A 17313-nucleotide genomic window follows, 5' to 3' on the forward strand; every position below is an offset into this window, starting at 1 on the left:
ACCCCCCAATTTCAGTAAAGATCCCGTGACACTTGGTGGAAAAAAACAACATTGTATTTGATTTACAATTAACAGGATTTACAAATAATGACAAAGAAACAGATTAGCCATGAAATTAGGATGCCTTTGTTGATGAAGGAGTAGCTGGCAAAGCACCTTTATGTAGAAGTCATGTACCTCAGTTCTAAACAGTGGAAAATAACTTACAGCCCAGGCAGGTTCAGGAATGATTATACACAAATGCAAGAAGTCGAATACAAAACAAACCAAAAAACCCCCTCCCACCCTACTGGGCAGGAAACCAGTTCTGGCGAGGCTTTTGATTTTCGGAAACTAAGGAAAGGCCCACTGACAAACACTAGGAAATTTTCAAAAAGGGGGGGGGGAATCAACGAACAGTAAAAGTCACTGTGTGACAACCTACCGGGCAGGGAGAGCGGCAGCAGACACTGCGTTAGCTTGCTGAGAACCAGCAGAGTCCGGGTGCTTGGCAGGACAATGAACGAAGGAGTACAGATGGCAGCGCTTCATTAAAATGCTACTTTACTGCCAAAAACTTGCGAGACAAAGAGGAATAAAGTTCTCTGATGTGCAATACAGCAATTTAAGAAGACGTACCTAGCTTTTTGATTTGTACGGAGCTTACCTATATTGTAAACACACACTTTCTGACAAGTTATTTCAATTGTCTTTGCTATGGGGTTATGGTGTGTATTCAATCAAATGCAGCATTCCAAGGCTCAAAACTGACTGAGTGGTTTTCAATAGACGGGTATATGATTTTTCCAATATCATACTAGTATTTTACATCACAAATACAATAAAAACAAGTGATGGTATTTCTACGACAGTTCCAAGATTCAAATAAAAAATCATCAGAACCATTCTAAAATAAGATATTATACATAATCAAATCATGTTAAACAGCACACTCTCGGCAAGCAGCTAATTACAAGCATTCTGCTGGTCATGTTTTTCACACAAAAGTCATTCAATAGCACATAAATATTTCTTTTTCTGATCTGCTTCTTTTTACAAAACCATTCATCAGATTCACAGAATTAGTACAAGTAAGGCACATTAGCATATATCATAAAACTCACAATAATAACAAAGAGTTGTAAGGTTTTAAGGACTAGTTCCTTCTTTGCAGTGATTTCTGAACCGAATGAGACTTTATCAGTAGAACTCCCCTACACTGACATTACTGTTATTTCCGTCGCAGCCAACTGTGGTGGGTGCAATACTGTGCATCACCATGGACATAAATAATTAAATTAAGAACCGTGTGTGGTAGCAAATCCCATTCTTGGATCTTGCAGAGAAATCAGACATGTTGTTCATGATGTTCATTATGAGCATAGACTAAGTTTTAGAGCTATATGGAAGTCAATTTCCAGTTATCAAAATAAAAGGGGATATTGCATGTGTCTCTGAGTATGTTATTGTTTTCCTAGTACAAATATTGCTTAACGTAGAAAGGATGCTATAGTATTGAATTTACTTGCATAATGAATCCTAAATGCTGATGTCTCAGATTCTACTAAATTAAACAAACTATAGGTTTTCCCTCTTCCACCCCCCACCCTGCCCCCAACCAAAGGACTCTCTTTCCCAGAGAAGATTCATTTACACACAACACAGCTTTTAATTAGAAGCATAATTTACAGTAAAAATTTTTTACATTACACCTCTGCTATCAAAAAAACATGAAATCTTTCATTTAAAGTTGTAATTATACATTAAAAAATAGAACACTATTTCCTTAACAGGAAGAATGAATTTGAACATCTTCAGATCAGATTTCTTTATTGCGGCTTTTGAGTCAAAGGTCAGTCACTTTATTCTCTAACGCAGCTGCTATTTGCTGTAAACGGAAGGCAAGCTGCATTTTTTGTGCAGCTGGATCCTCTTCAAGTGCATTTATAATCTGGAAGAAATAAACACAGAATGTTTAAAATCATTTAGCTTAAAATATACGACATAGTTCCCGGACCAAGTGTTCCATACTACATTGGTTGTAAAGAGCCTTTTGCATTCACCCTGTACCAAAGATAAAGTCCATCTAGTAGGCCCCATGTTCTATTTTTACACAAAGGCAATAAAAATGATCGTCTCCATTACTTTATCTAAGTTGCTGTAATGTTTCCCATTATGCTGGGATCCAAGCAAATTAATAGGTAGTACTTTATCTTGTGAAATACTACATTCCAAGATGGAACAGGCAGGGGGAAAAATGTCTTTATAGCTATTTAAGAAACAGTGCTTTTACTTGCAGTGCACCCTACAAGGCTTAAGGGTCATTTACCCGCAGTAATTAAGCCCCATCCCCATGAGCTTTGGTTAGGAGAAGCTCCTGGGTGGTCCGCGCACAGGCATTACGTAGGGCAACGCAAGGTCTCTTGTGTCTATAGGCAGTATGATGAAGAAAACGGTTTGGCCACCGTCAGGGAGCTGCCGGCAGCTCCCCTTTGGTTCTCGCCAAGAAATGCTGAGACTCTGGCCCAGCACCATGTAGCTGAGGAAGCAAAGAGCTCGTCAGAGGAGCCCCCCAGCGTCCCGCATGCAGCCTCTGCTGTACGGAATATATATATAGGAAGGTATGACTCTAAGACACACGGGATTTGAAAACAAGAGCTAGAAAAGGTCAACTGTTATGAGAAGACTTTTTTTCAAACAGAGTTTTTTAGGACTTCTCAAGATCAAATTTCAAAGGTTTCAAAAGGTTTTCATTTCTACCATCCTTTAGGGAAACTTTTCCACTATTAGATTTCTCCATTAGGAGAATGTGTTACACGGCAAAACCATTCCTTTTCTAGAACTGGCTTTACTAATAAAAGTCAGATAGTGTAATCAAGCAGAAACCTTTAGCTCTGTTTAAATACTGTATAAACTTGCAAGTACAAGAACTGGAGAAACAGAGTTTGCCTGTCACTACCTGTGGTTCTTCCTAGTTCTTGCAGATCATTGACAATGGAGATTTATGCAGTCAGGATCAATCTAGCCAATAACTTCACTTTGAAGGGCTGGTATAGCATTTGAGTTTCAAACACCGGAGCAAATTTGTTTAGAAATAATTATTTTAATGGATTTGTTTTTAAAGCGTGAAAACATTTTTACAAGGCAGAGTTAATAAACACTTATTACAGTATTTAAATTGGGCCTAATTTAATTTGGTATTGTTCCCTTAATTTAAACAATTACATCTAGCTGTAACTCCTCAAATCTAGACTAAATAATTCATGATTATCTCTGCTGGTGAATATATCCTTCATATAAATGTGGACAATTAGAATGTACCCACTTAGTCATTGTCAAGCCCTGCAGAGATGCAGAAGGTACAGCGCATGCTGGGAACCACTGCGTCAGTAATAAAGACAAGGGCAGCTGCAAAATGTTCCAATTTATGCAAATTAAAACATTTTCATGGAAAATAAATAAGCTCGATTAATTTTACTGAATGGTTCTTGACAGATTATCTCCATAACTCTGAATTAGCAGCCTTTTCATCAGATGCACCTTGTTGTTATACAGTGATGTACGTGAATGGAAGAGCTGCAGCTACGTGCTGGGGGCTGCTGGCCTGCCACTGATGAATTCCCACAGACTGGTGACTCCGCCTGCACCTGCCACCAAACGTGAGACCACGAGTGGAAGCAGGGACGCAGGGGTGTGGAAGAATCAGGGCTTTATGGTTCATCTGTCATCCAGGGTCCCTGAGTGTTTCTGTAAGAGGTCAGGCCACGGATACATTCGGGAAGGCGTTGAAAGCCAGCTTGGTTAGTGCTGGGGATGAAGGGCGAGGAAACCAACGCCATGGGTTGGCCTGCATTCCTCTGGCCGCTTCCCCTACGGACCCTCGTTGCAAGACTTCTCAGGGTGATTTGATTTTCCCTGCTTACATCTGTTTAAAAGCTGCGACAGGCTGGCTGCTGCTGTATAAAGCAGCTGCAGTGAAGCTGAGGATGAGACTCGCTGCCTTTAGTGCTAAAGTGAAAACAGGAACTGTGCTGAGGTGCAAGACAAACTGAGGAGTGCTGTACTCCTTTTTGATTCAGCATCTGTTCTTACTTGCTTTGATTTAATTCTGAGAGTTTTCTGGAGGCATTCATTTCCATGGAAACCTTTGAATAAAAGTTTCCTTCTCTCTTTTTGTTTTCAGATTAAGTTTGGAGAGCCATAGCCACAGCCCAGCTACACTGGGATATTCTTTGTTCCCCTTTCCATAGGGCGTGAAAAACCTAAGAAATGTTTTGGACTGAATCGGTGGGCCTCCTTTTGAATCAGGCTATATTCAAAAGTTACTCTACTTCGGTTTACCTTGGGCATGGCAAAACAGGGACGGTAGCATGCATGGAAGTTTTAAGTGCATCTTAACTAACAAAAAAGACACAGCCCCATTCCTACAAGCAAAACAAGTTTAATGGATTGTTCCTAATAAAAAAACCACTGGCTTGAAACCTGATATAGCTCTGACGACTACTTTTTGCTCAGTGACATTCTCATGTCCTAATTCTTAGAAACTAGGACGGTAGAACTGAAGAGAAATTATTTTTAAACCTATTTCTCTTTCAGATCTTGTTAAACTATCACTACCAAAACCAGTAGTTTTGAAATTGTTCATTTGTAAGAACACACCCTTGACCAGTGTAATTGCCAAGCAAAGTGTATAACTGCAAAGTTAGAGATTCCTGTTCAGCATTGCTTTTACCTGATTATCCAGGGACTTTCAGAAGTTGTTCCTTTAGACTGATGTTAGCCTACATAACTTTTTACCATTGATATTAAAAAATGAAAACAAAAGCCGCAACTTACCTCATCATAGTATTTGTTAGTATACTGGTAGAGTTGGTGTAGAGCCACAAGCGTATTTAAGGAATCGGTATGTGCCTGTTAAACAACACAAATGGGCAGCAAACGTGTCAAAATATGATCACAGACAACTGAAAGTTATGCACATGCACAACTGTTGGATACAATAGACAAGATTTCCAAGTGCAAGCTCTACATCCTGTAACCTTTGTTAAATGACAGCTGCGGCAGAAAAAAGGGGTGAGAAAACTTTTGTTTGGTGATTTTTAGATCAAGACTTTCCTGCTGGTGTTTTTCCAGCCTGGCCACAACTCTAACACTGGAGGTGGAAAATATTTTGAACTCTGAACGTCAAACCACAGACTACAGCTAGAACATCTGTTAACAACATGGGTATGTATAACTAAAACATTTACTCAGTACAATCTACCTATTGTTGAGATATTAAGCATAGGTTCTGTCACTGTCATGGCTGTTTGAAATCCTTTCTCCAGCTCTTTTTAACTTTTTGAAATTATTCACACCTCACTACAGCAAAGGTGTAACTCATCAAGATCACGAACACGTGTACGTTTGGAAAAAACCATCTGAATCATGAAGATGGAAAGGGGAGAGACAGAGAGAAAAAGGACTTTAAATGAAGCGGGAAATAGCCCTTCCATTACCTCTTCCTCTCTCCCCCCCGACATCTAACTTACCTAGTGAATGTGCTTTACCTGTCTAAACAGATGTTTTTCATTCAAACATATAGGATTCGAGTCTCCAGCTACGCCTTTAGTCTTTTAAGTTAGTTAAGAAGATGAAGAATTGCAAAATATTGCTACTGGCATGAATGATTACCCAAGGCATAAAGCAGCAGAGAAACATCCATCTTCCCTTGCTCTATAAAAGTCACTTCCAGAGCTGGTCAAAATTTGCAATGTTCGATGAGTCCATCCATATTCATTTTTATCATAATTTATAATGTAAATAGAAAGGATCAACATACTCTGCTGATGTTAAAACATTCTATTGAATTTACTTTTAATCACCAAACGTTTTAATTTTATTTACATGTCAATTTGTGTAATAAATAAAGTGAACTGGAAAATGAAATGTTGCTGCAGATGAGTTTGTAGTGAATGACTGAAAATAGAAATGCTCTCATGAGGATGTTGATCTGCAAAATGTTAGGTCCCAAGGGCACTGAAATAAACAAACCACAAAAAATTCCCCAAACATCCTCCTTACGCTAGAACTCTTCAACTAAATTAAGCAAATGAGCAAACCAGCCAGTAAGTACACTGGATTAGTGATGATAACCATTCTTGGTTCCATTCAATAATCAACATTTTAAAGGGCTAAAAGGCACGACTACACTAAACAGGAGTATTTCAGAGATTTATGAAATAACTCATTTGATGTTTGCACATACAAAAAACCCACTTGTTGAGTTAGAAAGAGAAGACAAAAACAGTGCTATACGTGGCTCCAGTTTCAGGACAACAAAATGGAACTTATTCTTACCCTAGAAATCTCTGCTAGATGGGTATTCATGTCTTGGTCACTAACTGGCACCATCTGACGAATACCTTTGTAGTAACTGCAACAGATGAAAACAAACTTTCAATTAGGTGAAATACACTGTGGTTTTCTGGTAATTGTGCCTTTCAATTTTGCAGTTATTTTAAACATGTTTCCTAATAATGCAGGAGTTGCTCTACCACAACAGACCAATGATTCCTTTAGTAATCCTGCCTTCCAACAGTCATTAGTACCTTCACAACAGAGGCAAATTGTATCTGATTGTACAGGGCCATACCACAGGAAAGAAATCTATTCATAATTGCAGCCGATGATTATTTTAAGTCTTCAAACTTTTGAAGTCATCAGCTAAGAAGAGTTTTGTCTTGCGGCAGATCTTCCATGGTATTCACAGAATTGCCAATTAGTAAATGAATAAAGTCAGAGATGGACTAGAAAAAATGTGCTTGTGAAAATGTTTTCAGGATTTGATCTCTACTGAATTATGGAAGTGCAGCATTGATTAGACAGATCGTATGGGTAACAACAACCACAGCAAAAACAGCATCATATTTTCTCCTGAATAAATCTATCCATCTGTCTGCACAGACACGAACATGCACTGGGTCATAACGGCGCTCCATTTCAACCCTGCCAACGCCGCCACCACAGGAACGTTTTAACATTCAGGTGTAAATTTGTTAACATTTGACAATTGACTTTGACTACCTCAGCATTCTCTTTTCCTCTTACACTAAGCCCTAACAACTCCAAATAAGGCATGAAATACTTACTCTTCCACCATTTTCTTATAGTTAGAGATTTCTTTCGCGTAAAGTAATTTATTACTCGGAGAATCCTGGAAAATTTATAATAGAGAGAAACTTGGTTGATTTATGAACATTTCTAGGAAGCAAAAGAAAGTCAAGAACTTAAGATCAAGCCTTTATATTCACATGCACTTGAGCTTTACAGTTATTAACATTTGGATGCTTATTAACATTGGTGGGATTATTTGTCCTAAGAGCAAGGAGTTTACACACGGCATTACTTTTCAGTTTTACAAATATATCAATGCAGGATGATACTCAATTATTCGTGGACATGAAATACAGTTCTTAAACTTGCTTTTTATAAAAGCAGTTGCTATTTTCTCCTTTTTATAAACATCAATCGGCAGACTACACAGTAACACTGACATGTTCACCAACCAGTTCAGTGGTGAAATGCTAACTTCATTATAAAACTAAAAAGAAACTATCAAGGCTGTATCTCCTCAGAGAACGGGTATTGTCTATGAGGATGCCCTTTATCTTGTCAGGCATGAGCGTAGTCAGGATGTAGAATGCAAATCACTTACTCTGCTTAATTTGTGCTCTGTTCTTGTGCAAGCATCCATGAAAGTCTGTGCAATGACTGACAAGGAAGCATCCACTACTTCGTGAACGTGAACATCAAAGATGAAATGGGGATTTTTCAGTATGTTTACCCAGAATCTAAGAGGCAGGCTGCAAAGCAAGGAAAAAGATAAATAATCCTTTTTACACAATAAATGTTCTACAATAAGCAAATCACATGAAATTAAGTACGGGTTTTGCATTTTGATCTTCTCGCAACAGAGAAGCTTAATTTTATATTTCAACGTTTATACAAGCTATCTGTTGTCTGGTTTCCATGTCTGAAAACCAAGCCTTTACATCTCTCACAGAAAAACTCCTATGAGAAGAATCTTGAGTGCCCCAAAATAGCAAGAGATGATGTCAGTGTGGTTAGAGAAACTACCTGAGTAGTATTTTATCAGATTTTGTGCTTTGACAGCACAGTAAATCTAGTCCCATTTGCCTCTTGCTTTCCTCTTCTCTGAGGAAAGACGAGAAGTAAAGTGGTAAATCTGCCAATGACAACCCCATAGGTAGGCTGGTTTCATTTCTGCAGCTTCTAGGCTTACAGGGAATCCTTTTGATCATATAAACATATTAGCTCAATAAAAATGATTCTGAGAATTTTAAATGAAATTTACTTTGGTTTGTGGTAAGAGTGCCAGTACATACCTGGGAATTACACTCTCATTTCTCTGCAATACAATTATTAGTCTGTTCATACTGTACCTGTTTGTTTTCCAGATGTGAATGGTATCTTCATCCTTGATATCATGTTTTTCTGCTTGCTCATCAAGAAAGTCAAAGAAGTATTTCACAGCTGGTGGCACCACATGGTTCGAGTTGAGCACACTATGAAAGAAGTTATCTACAAACTGCTGAAGTGTTCCCTAAAAGCAAATTTAAAAAAATATATTACATTTGTGTTACAGGCTGAACTCGGTGCCATTCCTGTTGACACTAACAACCCATAATCCAGTTCCAGTCACTGATGGCCTTCATCCTGAATGCTAAGGGTACCAGGTGACAAAAAACAAGCAACTTCTTAGTGCAGCGACCTTGCAAACTGCCAACACAGTAAAGACCTTCTAGAGAACAATTTTATGTTCTAGCCTGAAAGGTTGCGACTTCACCAACTATTCTGCGGTTTGCACAGAAAGGTGTGCTTTCTGCTTGACAGAAGCAGCAGAAACTGGTTGCTAAGTATACAATACATCTACACTTCAGGGTCGTCGTGCACATAAAACAATTGTTAGCCATTTTTTAATGGTTTTGCAGCTTCCCACCTCCAGTTTATCTGACTCCAGAGCACCATGCAATTTTCAGAAAGAGACTGAGAGGAAAAAGTACCAGTGAGCATTTGACTTTTTGTTTAAGGGCAAGCACTTGGGTCTCATTAGACACCCAGTCTGGCCCAGCTCTGTGAGCTCCACCGAGCCCAAGGAGTGAAGTGTCCCAGGAGGGCTGTGTGCTTGGTTGGATTCCTGCATCTGCCTGGACCTTAGAGACTGCGACCTCAGAGACTGTCCCCTTGTTTTAGAGATGACCCCGTTGAGGCCACATGCAGTTTGTCCCCGCTCAGCTGGTTGGCCCTACGGACACATTTGAAGGGCTGCACCCTCTCTCTCACCGTCACTCCAGCTGCCAGCCGCAGAAGTGACCGAGAAGGCAAGGAGCCCTAAGCCACTCTGCTGTCAGCAAGGACACATCGACAGTCCTTGGGTTGTAGGGCTAGCTGTGCTCCGAGCCATAAGACCTCATCAGCTCTGTACGAGTTAGTAAAGCTCCAGACTGGTGGTAATCTATAAACTGGCTATTGGGAACAGAAAAGCAGCGGCTGCAAACGAGTTATTAACAGAAAAGAGGGATGTAAGCATCTTGCTGGCTCTTTGTCCTGAGTCTATGTCACCTTGTGATCCATTCTGCAGTATCAGCACTAAAAATACTCTAAAAGGACTATTATTATTTGAAAACATTTTTATTTTTCTAGGTTATACTGCAGCATTGGTCACATACAAGAACAGGGAAATATAAGGCTCTGTAGCAGTTTAAAAAGCATTTGGTTCAGAATAAAACCCAGCAAAATATTATCTAAACAGGTGGCACACAGGAGACTATCCATCGTTGTCTTGCAAGAAAAATCCTTATTTAACAAACACATAATCATGGTTCTCAGCTTTGATCAGGAGTTATACTTTATCTCTTTCCCAGTAATGTTCCTCAGGGCATATTAATCACTTGAAGCCCTCAACATTATGAATATGTACATGACATATTCAAAATTGCAGCCGAACGTATGACTAATAGTTGCATCATTTTATTCAGTTGTTCCTCAAAATCTGTAGAAGTAAGGTGTAAACGTGGCAGATCTGAGCCCTACCTTCACAGAAAGAAGTCTGGTCAGGTAGATTTCTGTAATAGCTTTGGTCCTCTCTTTTTCTTTCACGCTGCCCCGCTTCGATTTACCTTCATCTATTTCATCTACTGGCCGGACTAGATGCCAGACCTTATTTTCATCTTCCAGGAGTGCATGCCCTAGAAACAGTAATGCCAATAATTACAAAAAACGCCCCACACCCAAAGCAGCAACACGAAAATAATCATATACATAAGTACATGTAAGCTCTTTGTTCCCTATCCTTAACATACCTGTCCTCTTGCCAAGAGAATCTAGATTACTCTGTTCCTGTCCAACGTATACAACTCAAGTACTACATGTTCAATAATACATAAGCTGGAAAAGCTTGCTTTTGTCAAGAGCAAAGGGAAAGGAAGGAATCACACAATAAGGAAACTCCTGTTCGGTCACGTCAGCACAGTATGTGTATTTTTTGAGGTCCACACACTGAAGTACTGTACCTCTTTGTGAATTCTCGGAGACATGATCAAATTATAGAAACCCAGCTAGGTCTGACCCAACAGCCACCACGGAAAGAGCAATCGCAGCCTACTCCAGGTACAAGGCAAGTTATTGTTGTAGCAGCTCTGGTGAATTTGGCAGTGGGAATTTAAGAATTTATGATCTCAACCTTTTTTTCTAGGTATCGCCATTACAATTTACATTTTCACCCCAACTGCTGAGTTCAAACCATGGTACCTCGGTTCAAACCTGCCTTTATCAGCATTTGACCAGCACCACTTAGCTGTGTAGCTGAAAGGAGGAAAAATGCATCCCTTTGCTCAGAGGACGTGAACTCCAGCAGACAGAGGTAATGACTGCAGCAAATTCATAATCCATTATAATATGATTTTTAAAAATTTGTTTGTCAGTATTCATAGCTTAAGCCAGAGAAAGAGACTCGCATCAAGTCTTTTACCATATAGCAGAAATAGGAGTAAGCACCTGGACGCTAATGACAGCTCATCTGACTACAGTGCTTCGCTATGCTATCCGTGGCTTGGTCATGCATCTGGTCCCTGAGCTTAGTTCAATGATCACGCAGTGGAATAAAGGGAGTCTTGCATTTCAGCATCAACACAAACGTTCAGACAAACTCTATGCTTGAGAATCTTTTGTTACAAACAGTTCTAAAAGAGATGACACAATGGTTTTAACTTGTAATTAATATCCCTTGAAAAAAGATTCTGTGTCACAAACTTAGTTTCAAATCTCCTGGGTTTGCTTGTTCTTCCTTTAATTTCTGAATTTTTATATCTACTTGGCATAGTCCCTAAAATCAATGGCGCTTTTCCAGTGGAAGTTACTGAATCAGTCCATTTAAAATCATTAATGTCTTAAAAATATGAAAGCTATTTTTCCCATAAAAATTGTTATTCAGCCCTATTGCACAAATTATTTTGCATTACTGCTAAATTTTATGCTTTAATATATGTATCTAATGTAACTGAATCCCAGTTACAGCAGAAAATATCAGTTTCTAATTGCATGAATTTCATCCTTTCAAATTTTTGGCCATAGTAGTTTATTAACTATGTTCCTCCACAGCTACATTAAATTTACCAGTTTGCATCTATGTTGAATATTTTACATTGCAGGAGAAAATAACATTGATGTGTAATCTGGCCAAGCCAACACTGCCGCTTGAATCTGCTTTATATATCCTCATGAAAAGCATTAGCTATGCAGTCTTCTGAAACCTTTACTTCTTTTTAACCAGGTAGGGGGAAAAAAAAATCCCACATTAAATCACGTTGTCCTTTGAGAGTTCTTAATTTGACTTGGAAGTTCATGTGAATGAAGCAAGAAAGAAATAAAACCTATCACTTTATTTTGAAGCAGCTGCGATTTCGCAATCGATACCATTCATAGCAATCATCCGCCAGTACAGTAAGAACTGTTGCTGGGCCTGAAGTCTGGAAATTCTTTTGCAATGCCTGTTATTTACTTTTGTAAATTAATAGATCAAATCACGCAGTTAGAGCAGAAACTATTTTCCAGCCTTATGTCAGTCGCTTGGTACACTTCTGCTTCCTCCTTTGAGTCAGAGGAATTCATCCTCTCTTTGCCCTCATATATGGCCCAGTTTAACTTTGGAGAGAAGAGAAACAACCAAAGGGGTTTCCACTGAGATTACTGGCCCTTATGTGCAGCTTAATTTGGCCTGTGTTTGTTTAGCAACAACAGAATTGGCTACCAGTGAAATAGTAGCTATTTCATAGGAAAGTAGGGATTAAGAGACTACAGCTCAACCAGATGAACTTCTGCAACACAAAGATCCCACTTCATTGCTAAAAGTAGCAGGAAGAAAGAGGAAGAGAAATTCAGGGGGCAGCAAAACATGTCAGCAGTATGGTTGCTAAGAGAAAATAACATTTCTGCGAGATAATATTTTCCCCAATGGAAAAGTAGGAGGCGAAGAAAATGAAAGATAGGGGAAAACACCTCCTTTTTTATTGCGGTAGTCACATCAAGCCGTAAGCAGGGAGAAGTCTGCACCCACTGGGTCAAATGCTTCCCCCCGAACTCTCTGTCTTGGCCCTTGGGCATTCTTTGGCCAATACAAAATAACGCTGTGGGGGGGTTTAATGCCAAATATTGACTGCGCTACTAATTATAGTGGTATAAACCATGATATAAACATGATGGAGGCAAGTGAGACGGTGACAGGCAACGCAGCCCCTTTCCCTTTGCATGACCTGCAGCAAATGAGCTTCCTTCCAGTCTCCTCCCGCCCTGTGAATACACCGCTCCATGGAGGTGAAGGAAGGGCTGCCCTGTACGGATCTGCTAATCAGTATTTCTGATCTGCAACCCTCTGTCTATTTTTATTCAGATTTAAAAAAGGAAAAAAAAAAACCCAGAGAAAAACCCCAGAATAACAAAGCATGTTGTTTTGGCTTACAGTTCAGTACAGAAATACTAGCATGAAATCATTGAAACCATTCTCCATCTTGATACAAATTAGTAATTGCATTTATTATCTCCAGAAGCAAAAGATGCTGCATTTAGTTTGTCACAACCTCCAGCTTCTAGTGTCTTCCTGTTAGAAGCTGTGAATCAAAAGCAGCATGGAAGCAACGCCAGGTTTTAGAGCAACATCTCTGAACATGGTTTTACATTTTCGTTCTGTGCAAAGCCTAGTACTTTGGCAGACAGTCAATGGCTTCAGCTGACACTTCTCAATGCAAAAGGTGCAAGTTAATGAGAGAGAACTGAATAAAAAGAAAACCACTTCATCACAAGCCTCATTCATAGAGCCAGGATAGGATTTCTATTTATTCCAACCCTGTAAATCCCTGTGTCATATAAATGTGTATGTGTGGGAGGGGAAGCCTCTGATCCTCTCCTCTCCCTTTTATACACATAGCGTCTCACAAATCACTGTCACTGCAGGCTCTCGCTTTGCACTAGCTTTGTAACATTTTATAGCTTTCCAAAAGAACAAGTGGGCACCAGATAGCTCTGAGGACCCTTTGGCGTTAAAGAAAATGGCCTAGCCTGGCATGAAATGCTGTCTTCCCAAATTTGCACACTACCATGGTGCAAGACAGGGTGTGGAGAAGAAACATGGTGGAAGTTGTCTTCAATCTATACTTTGGGATCTGAATTCTCTCTGCAGATTTTTCTCTCTTGTACGAGAGCCCTCGTGTGACAGCACTGTCCCCAGAAGTCTGCCTTTCCTTTACAATTTAGTATGCCACTAAGTTCAGAGTCATGTACAGATCATGTACAGATCATGTATGTTCAAAGAGCTTCATCATACTGAATCATAGCTAAAGATATCATTGTAGAGAAGGAGGAAAGAAAAAAAAACCCCAACAAAAGAAGAAAACCTGGTCCTCTACAGCCTGCCACAAGGGTAGTGAGGTGGGGAGGATGAAGACTGGGAGCCCAGAACGGGTCACTGAACACCACTCTGTGTTAAGAAAGCAAAGCAAGCTATGGACACCACCAGGCTCCATTCATGGTCCACTCCACTTCTTTAGAGTGGAAGCGACTACCGCTTCAGCAGTTATCTCAGCAATCAGTGCAACCAAACTGAACGGGGACTAGGAATCAACTCTTCGCCGGGCTGCACTTCACTGGCTTTCTAAGTTAACATGCTGGGTTGGCACCTGCTGTGACAGAGTAGTCACCACTTGGCCAACTATGGCAGGCACTTGCAGTAAAGGGGTGAGAGGATAGCAGCAGAGGTGTAGCCACAACCATTAGAAGACCCTTCAAGGATGCTGGAAAAAGTCTCAACAGAAAGCATCCAGGAGGACAGAGTAAAGAGTAAACGGCAAGTAATTCTGCCCGTCCTAATTTCCTGGCCAAAACTCAACACAAATGAAATGGAAGTCTCTGCATTTTTGTTAAATAGCGATATATGTCAGAGCTATCAGCTGAGACCCATCTTCTTGAAAAATGTACATTTCTGGCATATTATTTCCAATCTGTTTGACTGCCCAGCCCTTAAAACCTATTAAATCTAAGATCAGTAAATCTGTTTAAAGGAATGAAACTATTAGGTGAAGCAATGGCTTTTGCAATCAGTGCTAGACAGAAAAGCATATCAAATGAGTTCACAGAAGGAAGAATGATCTCAACAATTATCGTTCCATAAATCTACCCTCTACCTTGTGTAAAATAACTGAATATAAGGATAAAAAAAAAAGAGAAACTGAACATCTGAAATGTAAAGGAAACACACGCGACAAAGAACATAAATTTACAAGTAAATATTTCCATAAAAATCTGAGTGCATTTTAGGCTGTAATGTAATGCTCTTGTGTCTCAAGAGATTTTGAGATAAAGGAAATTGATCTAGACATAATATTAACATGTAGAAATAAAAGCTTTAAAAGACGGGTTGCAAGCTAACAGGTTGACTTTTCTGTTGAGAAGTCCAGCATACTGTAGCAGACAGCAATATAAGAATTATGTAACAGTTGCTTTAGTGATGTGAAAGAGAGGAAACGTTATAAGGAAATTCCTGACACTAACTTAGGGTGGATTGCAAACCTCAAAACCAACAAAGGAATTGTGGAAAATGCTGCATCTAAAGAGATAACATGCATGGAATGAACAAAGCCAACCAACAAACCCTGGAAAAACCACGCTAGCATAGCTGGTGAAACATCACTCAAAGGGAGGGAGACACAAAATATCAATGTATAGAGATGAGTTTGCAAGGCAACGTAGTTGTAAAAATGCAATAAAAAAAAATACATCAGATCCATTATGTCACAGAGAGGGGAGCTGGTCTCTACTATTGTTCATCTAGAACACTACATTCAATTCTCAGTCTAATAAGAAGTTGAAGAAATTTGGAGAGGAAAGGAAGAAAAGCAAGAAGGAAGGAGAAAAAGAGATAAAGCTTTGGAAAGATGAAACATATGGTTTGAGTCTAGATGTAGTGGGATTAAGATACAAAATATGCACGGAAATGTTTGCTAAGAGTGCTTTCTATTAAGCTGGGGTATAGACTCACAGCAATTATGGTTAAAGCCCCATTATTTAAGGCTTTTATAATGAGGACAAAGAAAACCATTGCAAGTGTGCAGTAGGTAACACAAAACAAATAAGCCCTATATAGTCTGGTGGGGAATATCTAGCTCCACAGACATGCTCGATAAACAAGATAAGACAGCAGTGTCACTCTCTCTGTGTGAGTTTTGACTTCTAGTCATTTTGGGAGGTAGTGAAGCCACAAGATACTTACTTTCCCCTGGGACATCTTGTTGATTATCCTCTGGCTGCTGGGAAATTCCCATCTTTGATAAGATGAGCGTGGCACCATCTCGGACCTTTGAAAATACAAACACAGGGATGTTATTCGAAAGAAGTATGCACTACTGAACCTCCTTAACACCTAAACTGTGTTTTTTGTAATCTTTTGCAGGGAATCTAGACTTATGATTAATGCTGCCCTTCAAAGGCTTCTTGGGTAACTGGCTCTGCAATTCGGAACAGACTCCCTCCCCCTCCTTTAATAAGAGATCCCATCAACACCTCCTCTGAGATTACTGAAAATGCTAAAAGCATCTGCAAGACTTCAGTGGTTCCTCAAACCGACGTGGGCGCCCTTTATACAAAAATGGGGTTTATCATGAAGAATCAGACCTGTCTGTTTTCTGAGGGAAAACTAACTAACTTCTATCTTTCCTAACCAGGATATTTGTTGTTAGAAAGCAATAAATAGCATACAAAGGGAAGATAAGTGGATTGCAAGTGCTTGGTAGAGTGCACAGTATGAAACCTAAAACAGACAGTACAAAAACGTCAGCATCTGCTCTCCTGACTGGGCTGCTGAACAAGCCAGACCAACCCAAGATCTATTTAGCAGCAGAGCAAAGACAAAGATAATTCTCAGGGATAGGAATTTGTAGAGAAAAGAAGAGATGAATACGAGACCTAGCAAAAGGAACTTTTGAATGTTCAAAGGGGAATTTGCATTTGGACACCACAATGATGAGGAAACCAAAGTGCTGGCATTTAGGTGATGTGTTTTTGGTAAGATGTTTAGGCAGTATCTCTAGACCTAGCCTTTCACACTCCCAAGCTTTTACTGCCTAGACCCAGAGCTAGGTTTTTTTTTTGATTCTTTATATAACACAGAAGTTTCTCTAAAAACAAATAAAGATTTTATTTATTACTAGGGAACAGTTAACAGATGCAAACAACTGCTCTGAAACACCTCCTTACATTATAATGCATTAGTGTGTTGATACGTTTCCATCTGCCATCTCTTTGGGATGTTAAATCCAAGTCTGAGAGGATCTGTGCAGTAGAACCTGGACGCCACTCTAAGGGGTAATTAAAATGAGAAAAAACAGTTTTTAACCATGTGCAAAAATAACTACTCCAAGAATGTTTCAGTTTAGAGACCTACTGACGCACTGTGGAACATTAAAAGAAGTAATTTGGCACATGCCACGATGCGTGTTTTTTATTGCTTAATAGTTTGGCCTTTATTACAGAAGTTTGCATGAACCTAACCATCCACATGACTTCTGATTATTTTCCACAGAAAGTTAAATTCCTTTGCATAAAATACTACACACATACATGATAAGAACTCCTATCAGTCCAAAATAGAGGAGTAGGACTTTGTATGGAATAGGAAAGGCAATTTTAGGTAATTTACTAGGATTTTCTGAAGGGCAAGAATTGCATCCTCTACTTTCAGATTAAGGCAGTAATGAAGATATTGCAAAACTATTATTTGAAGCTTTT

The 17313-nt window shown here is 39.4% G+C and overlaps 1 protein-coding gene across 1 annotated transcript in view; it reads right to left on the minus strand.

The window, feature by feature from the left end:
• Nucleotides 1-526: 526 nt before the first annotated feature.
• The window catches only part of PLXNB2 (plexin B2), a 259107-nt gene continuing 242320 nt past the window's right edge, over nt 527-17313 (minus strand). Inside the window, exons 31-39 of the mRNA XM_075146634.1 lie at nt 16783-16883; nt 15800-15884; nt 10075-10229; nt 8424-8584; nt 7676-7823; nt 7110-7174; nt 6319-6394; nt 4816-4890; nt 527-1930 (exon numbers count right to left, since the gene is read on the minus strand). Of these exons, the coding sequence (XP_075002735.1) occupies nt 1826-1930; nt 4816-4890; nt 6319-6394; nt 7110-7174; nt 7676-7823; nt 8424-8584; nt 10075-10229; nt 15800-15884; nt 16783-16883 (971 nt within the window). The 3' untranslated portion in view covers nt 527-1825. The remainder of the gene's footprint in view (nt 1931-4815; nt 4891-6318; nt 6395-7109; nt 7175-7675; nt 7824-8423; nt 8585-10074; nt 10230-15799; nt 15885-16782; nt 16884-17313) is intronic.

This window comes from Calonectris borealis, chromosome 1 (genome assembly GCF_964195595.1).
Source record: "Calonectris borealis chromosome 1, bCalBor7.hap1.2, whole genome shotgun sequence".
Classification (NCBI taxonomy): domain Eukaryota; kingdom Metazoa; phylum Chordata; class Aves; order Procellariiformes; family Procellariidae; genus Calonectris; species Calonectris borealis.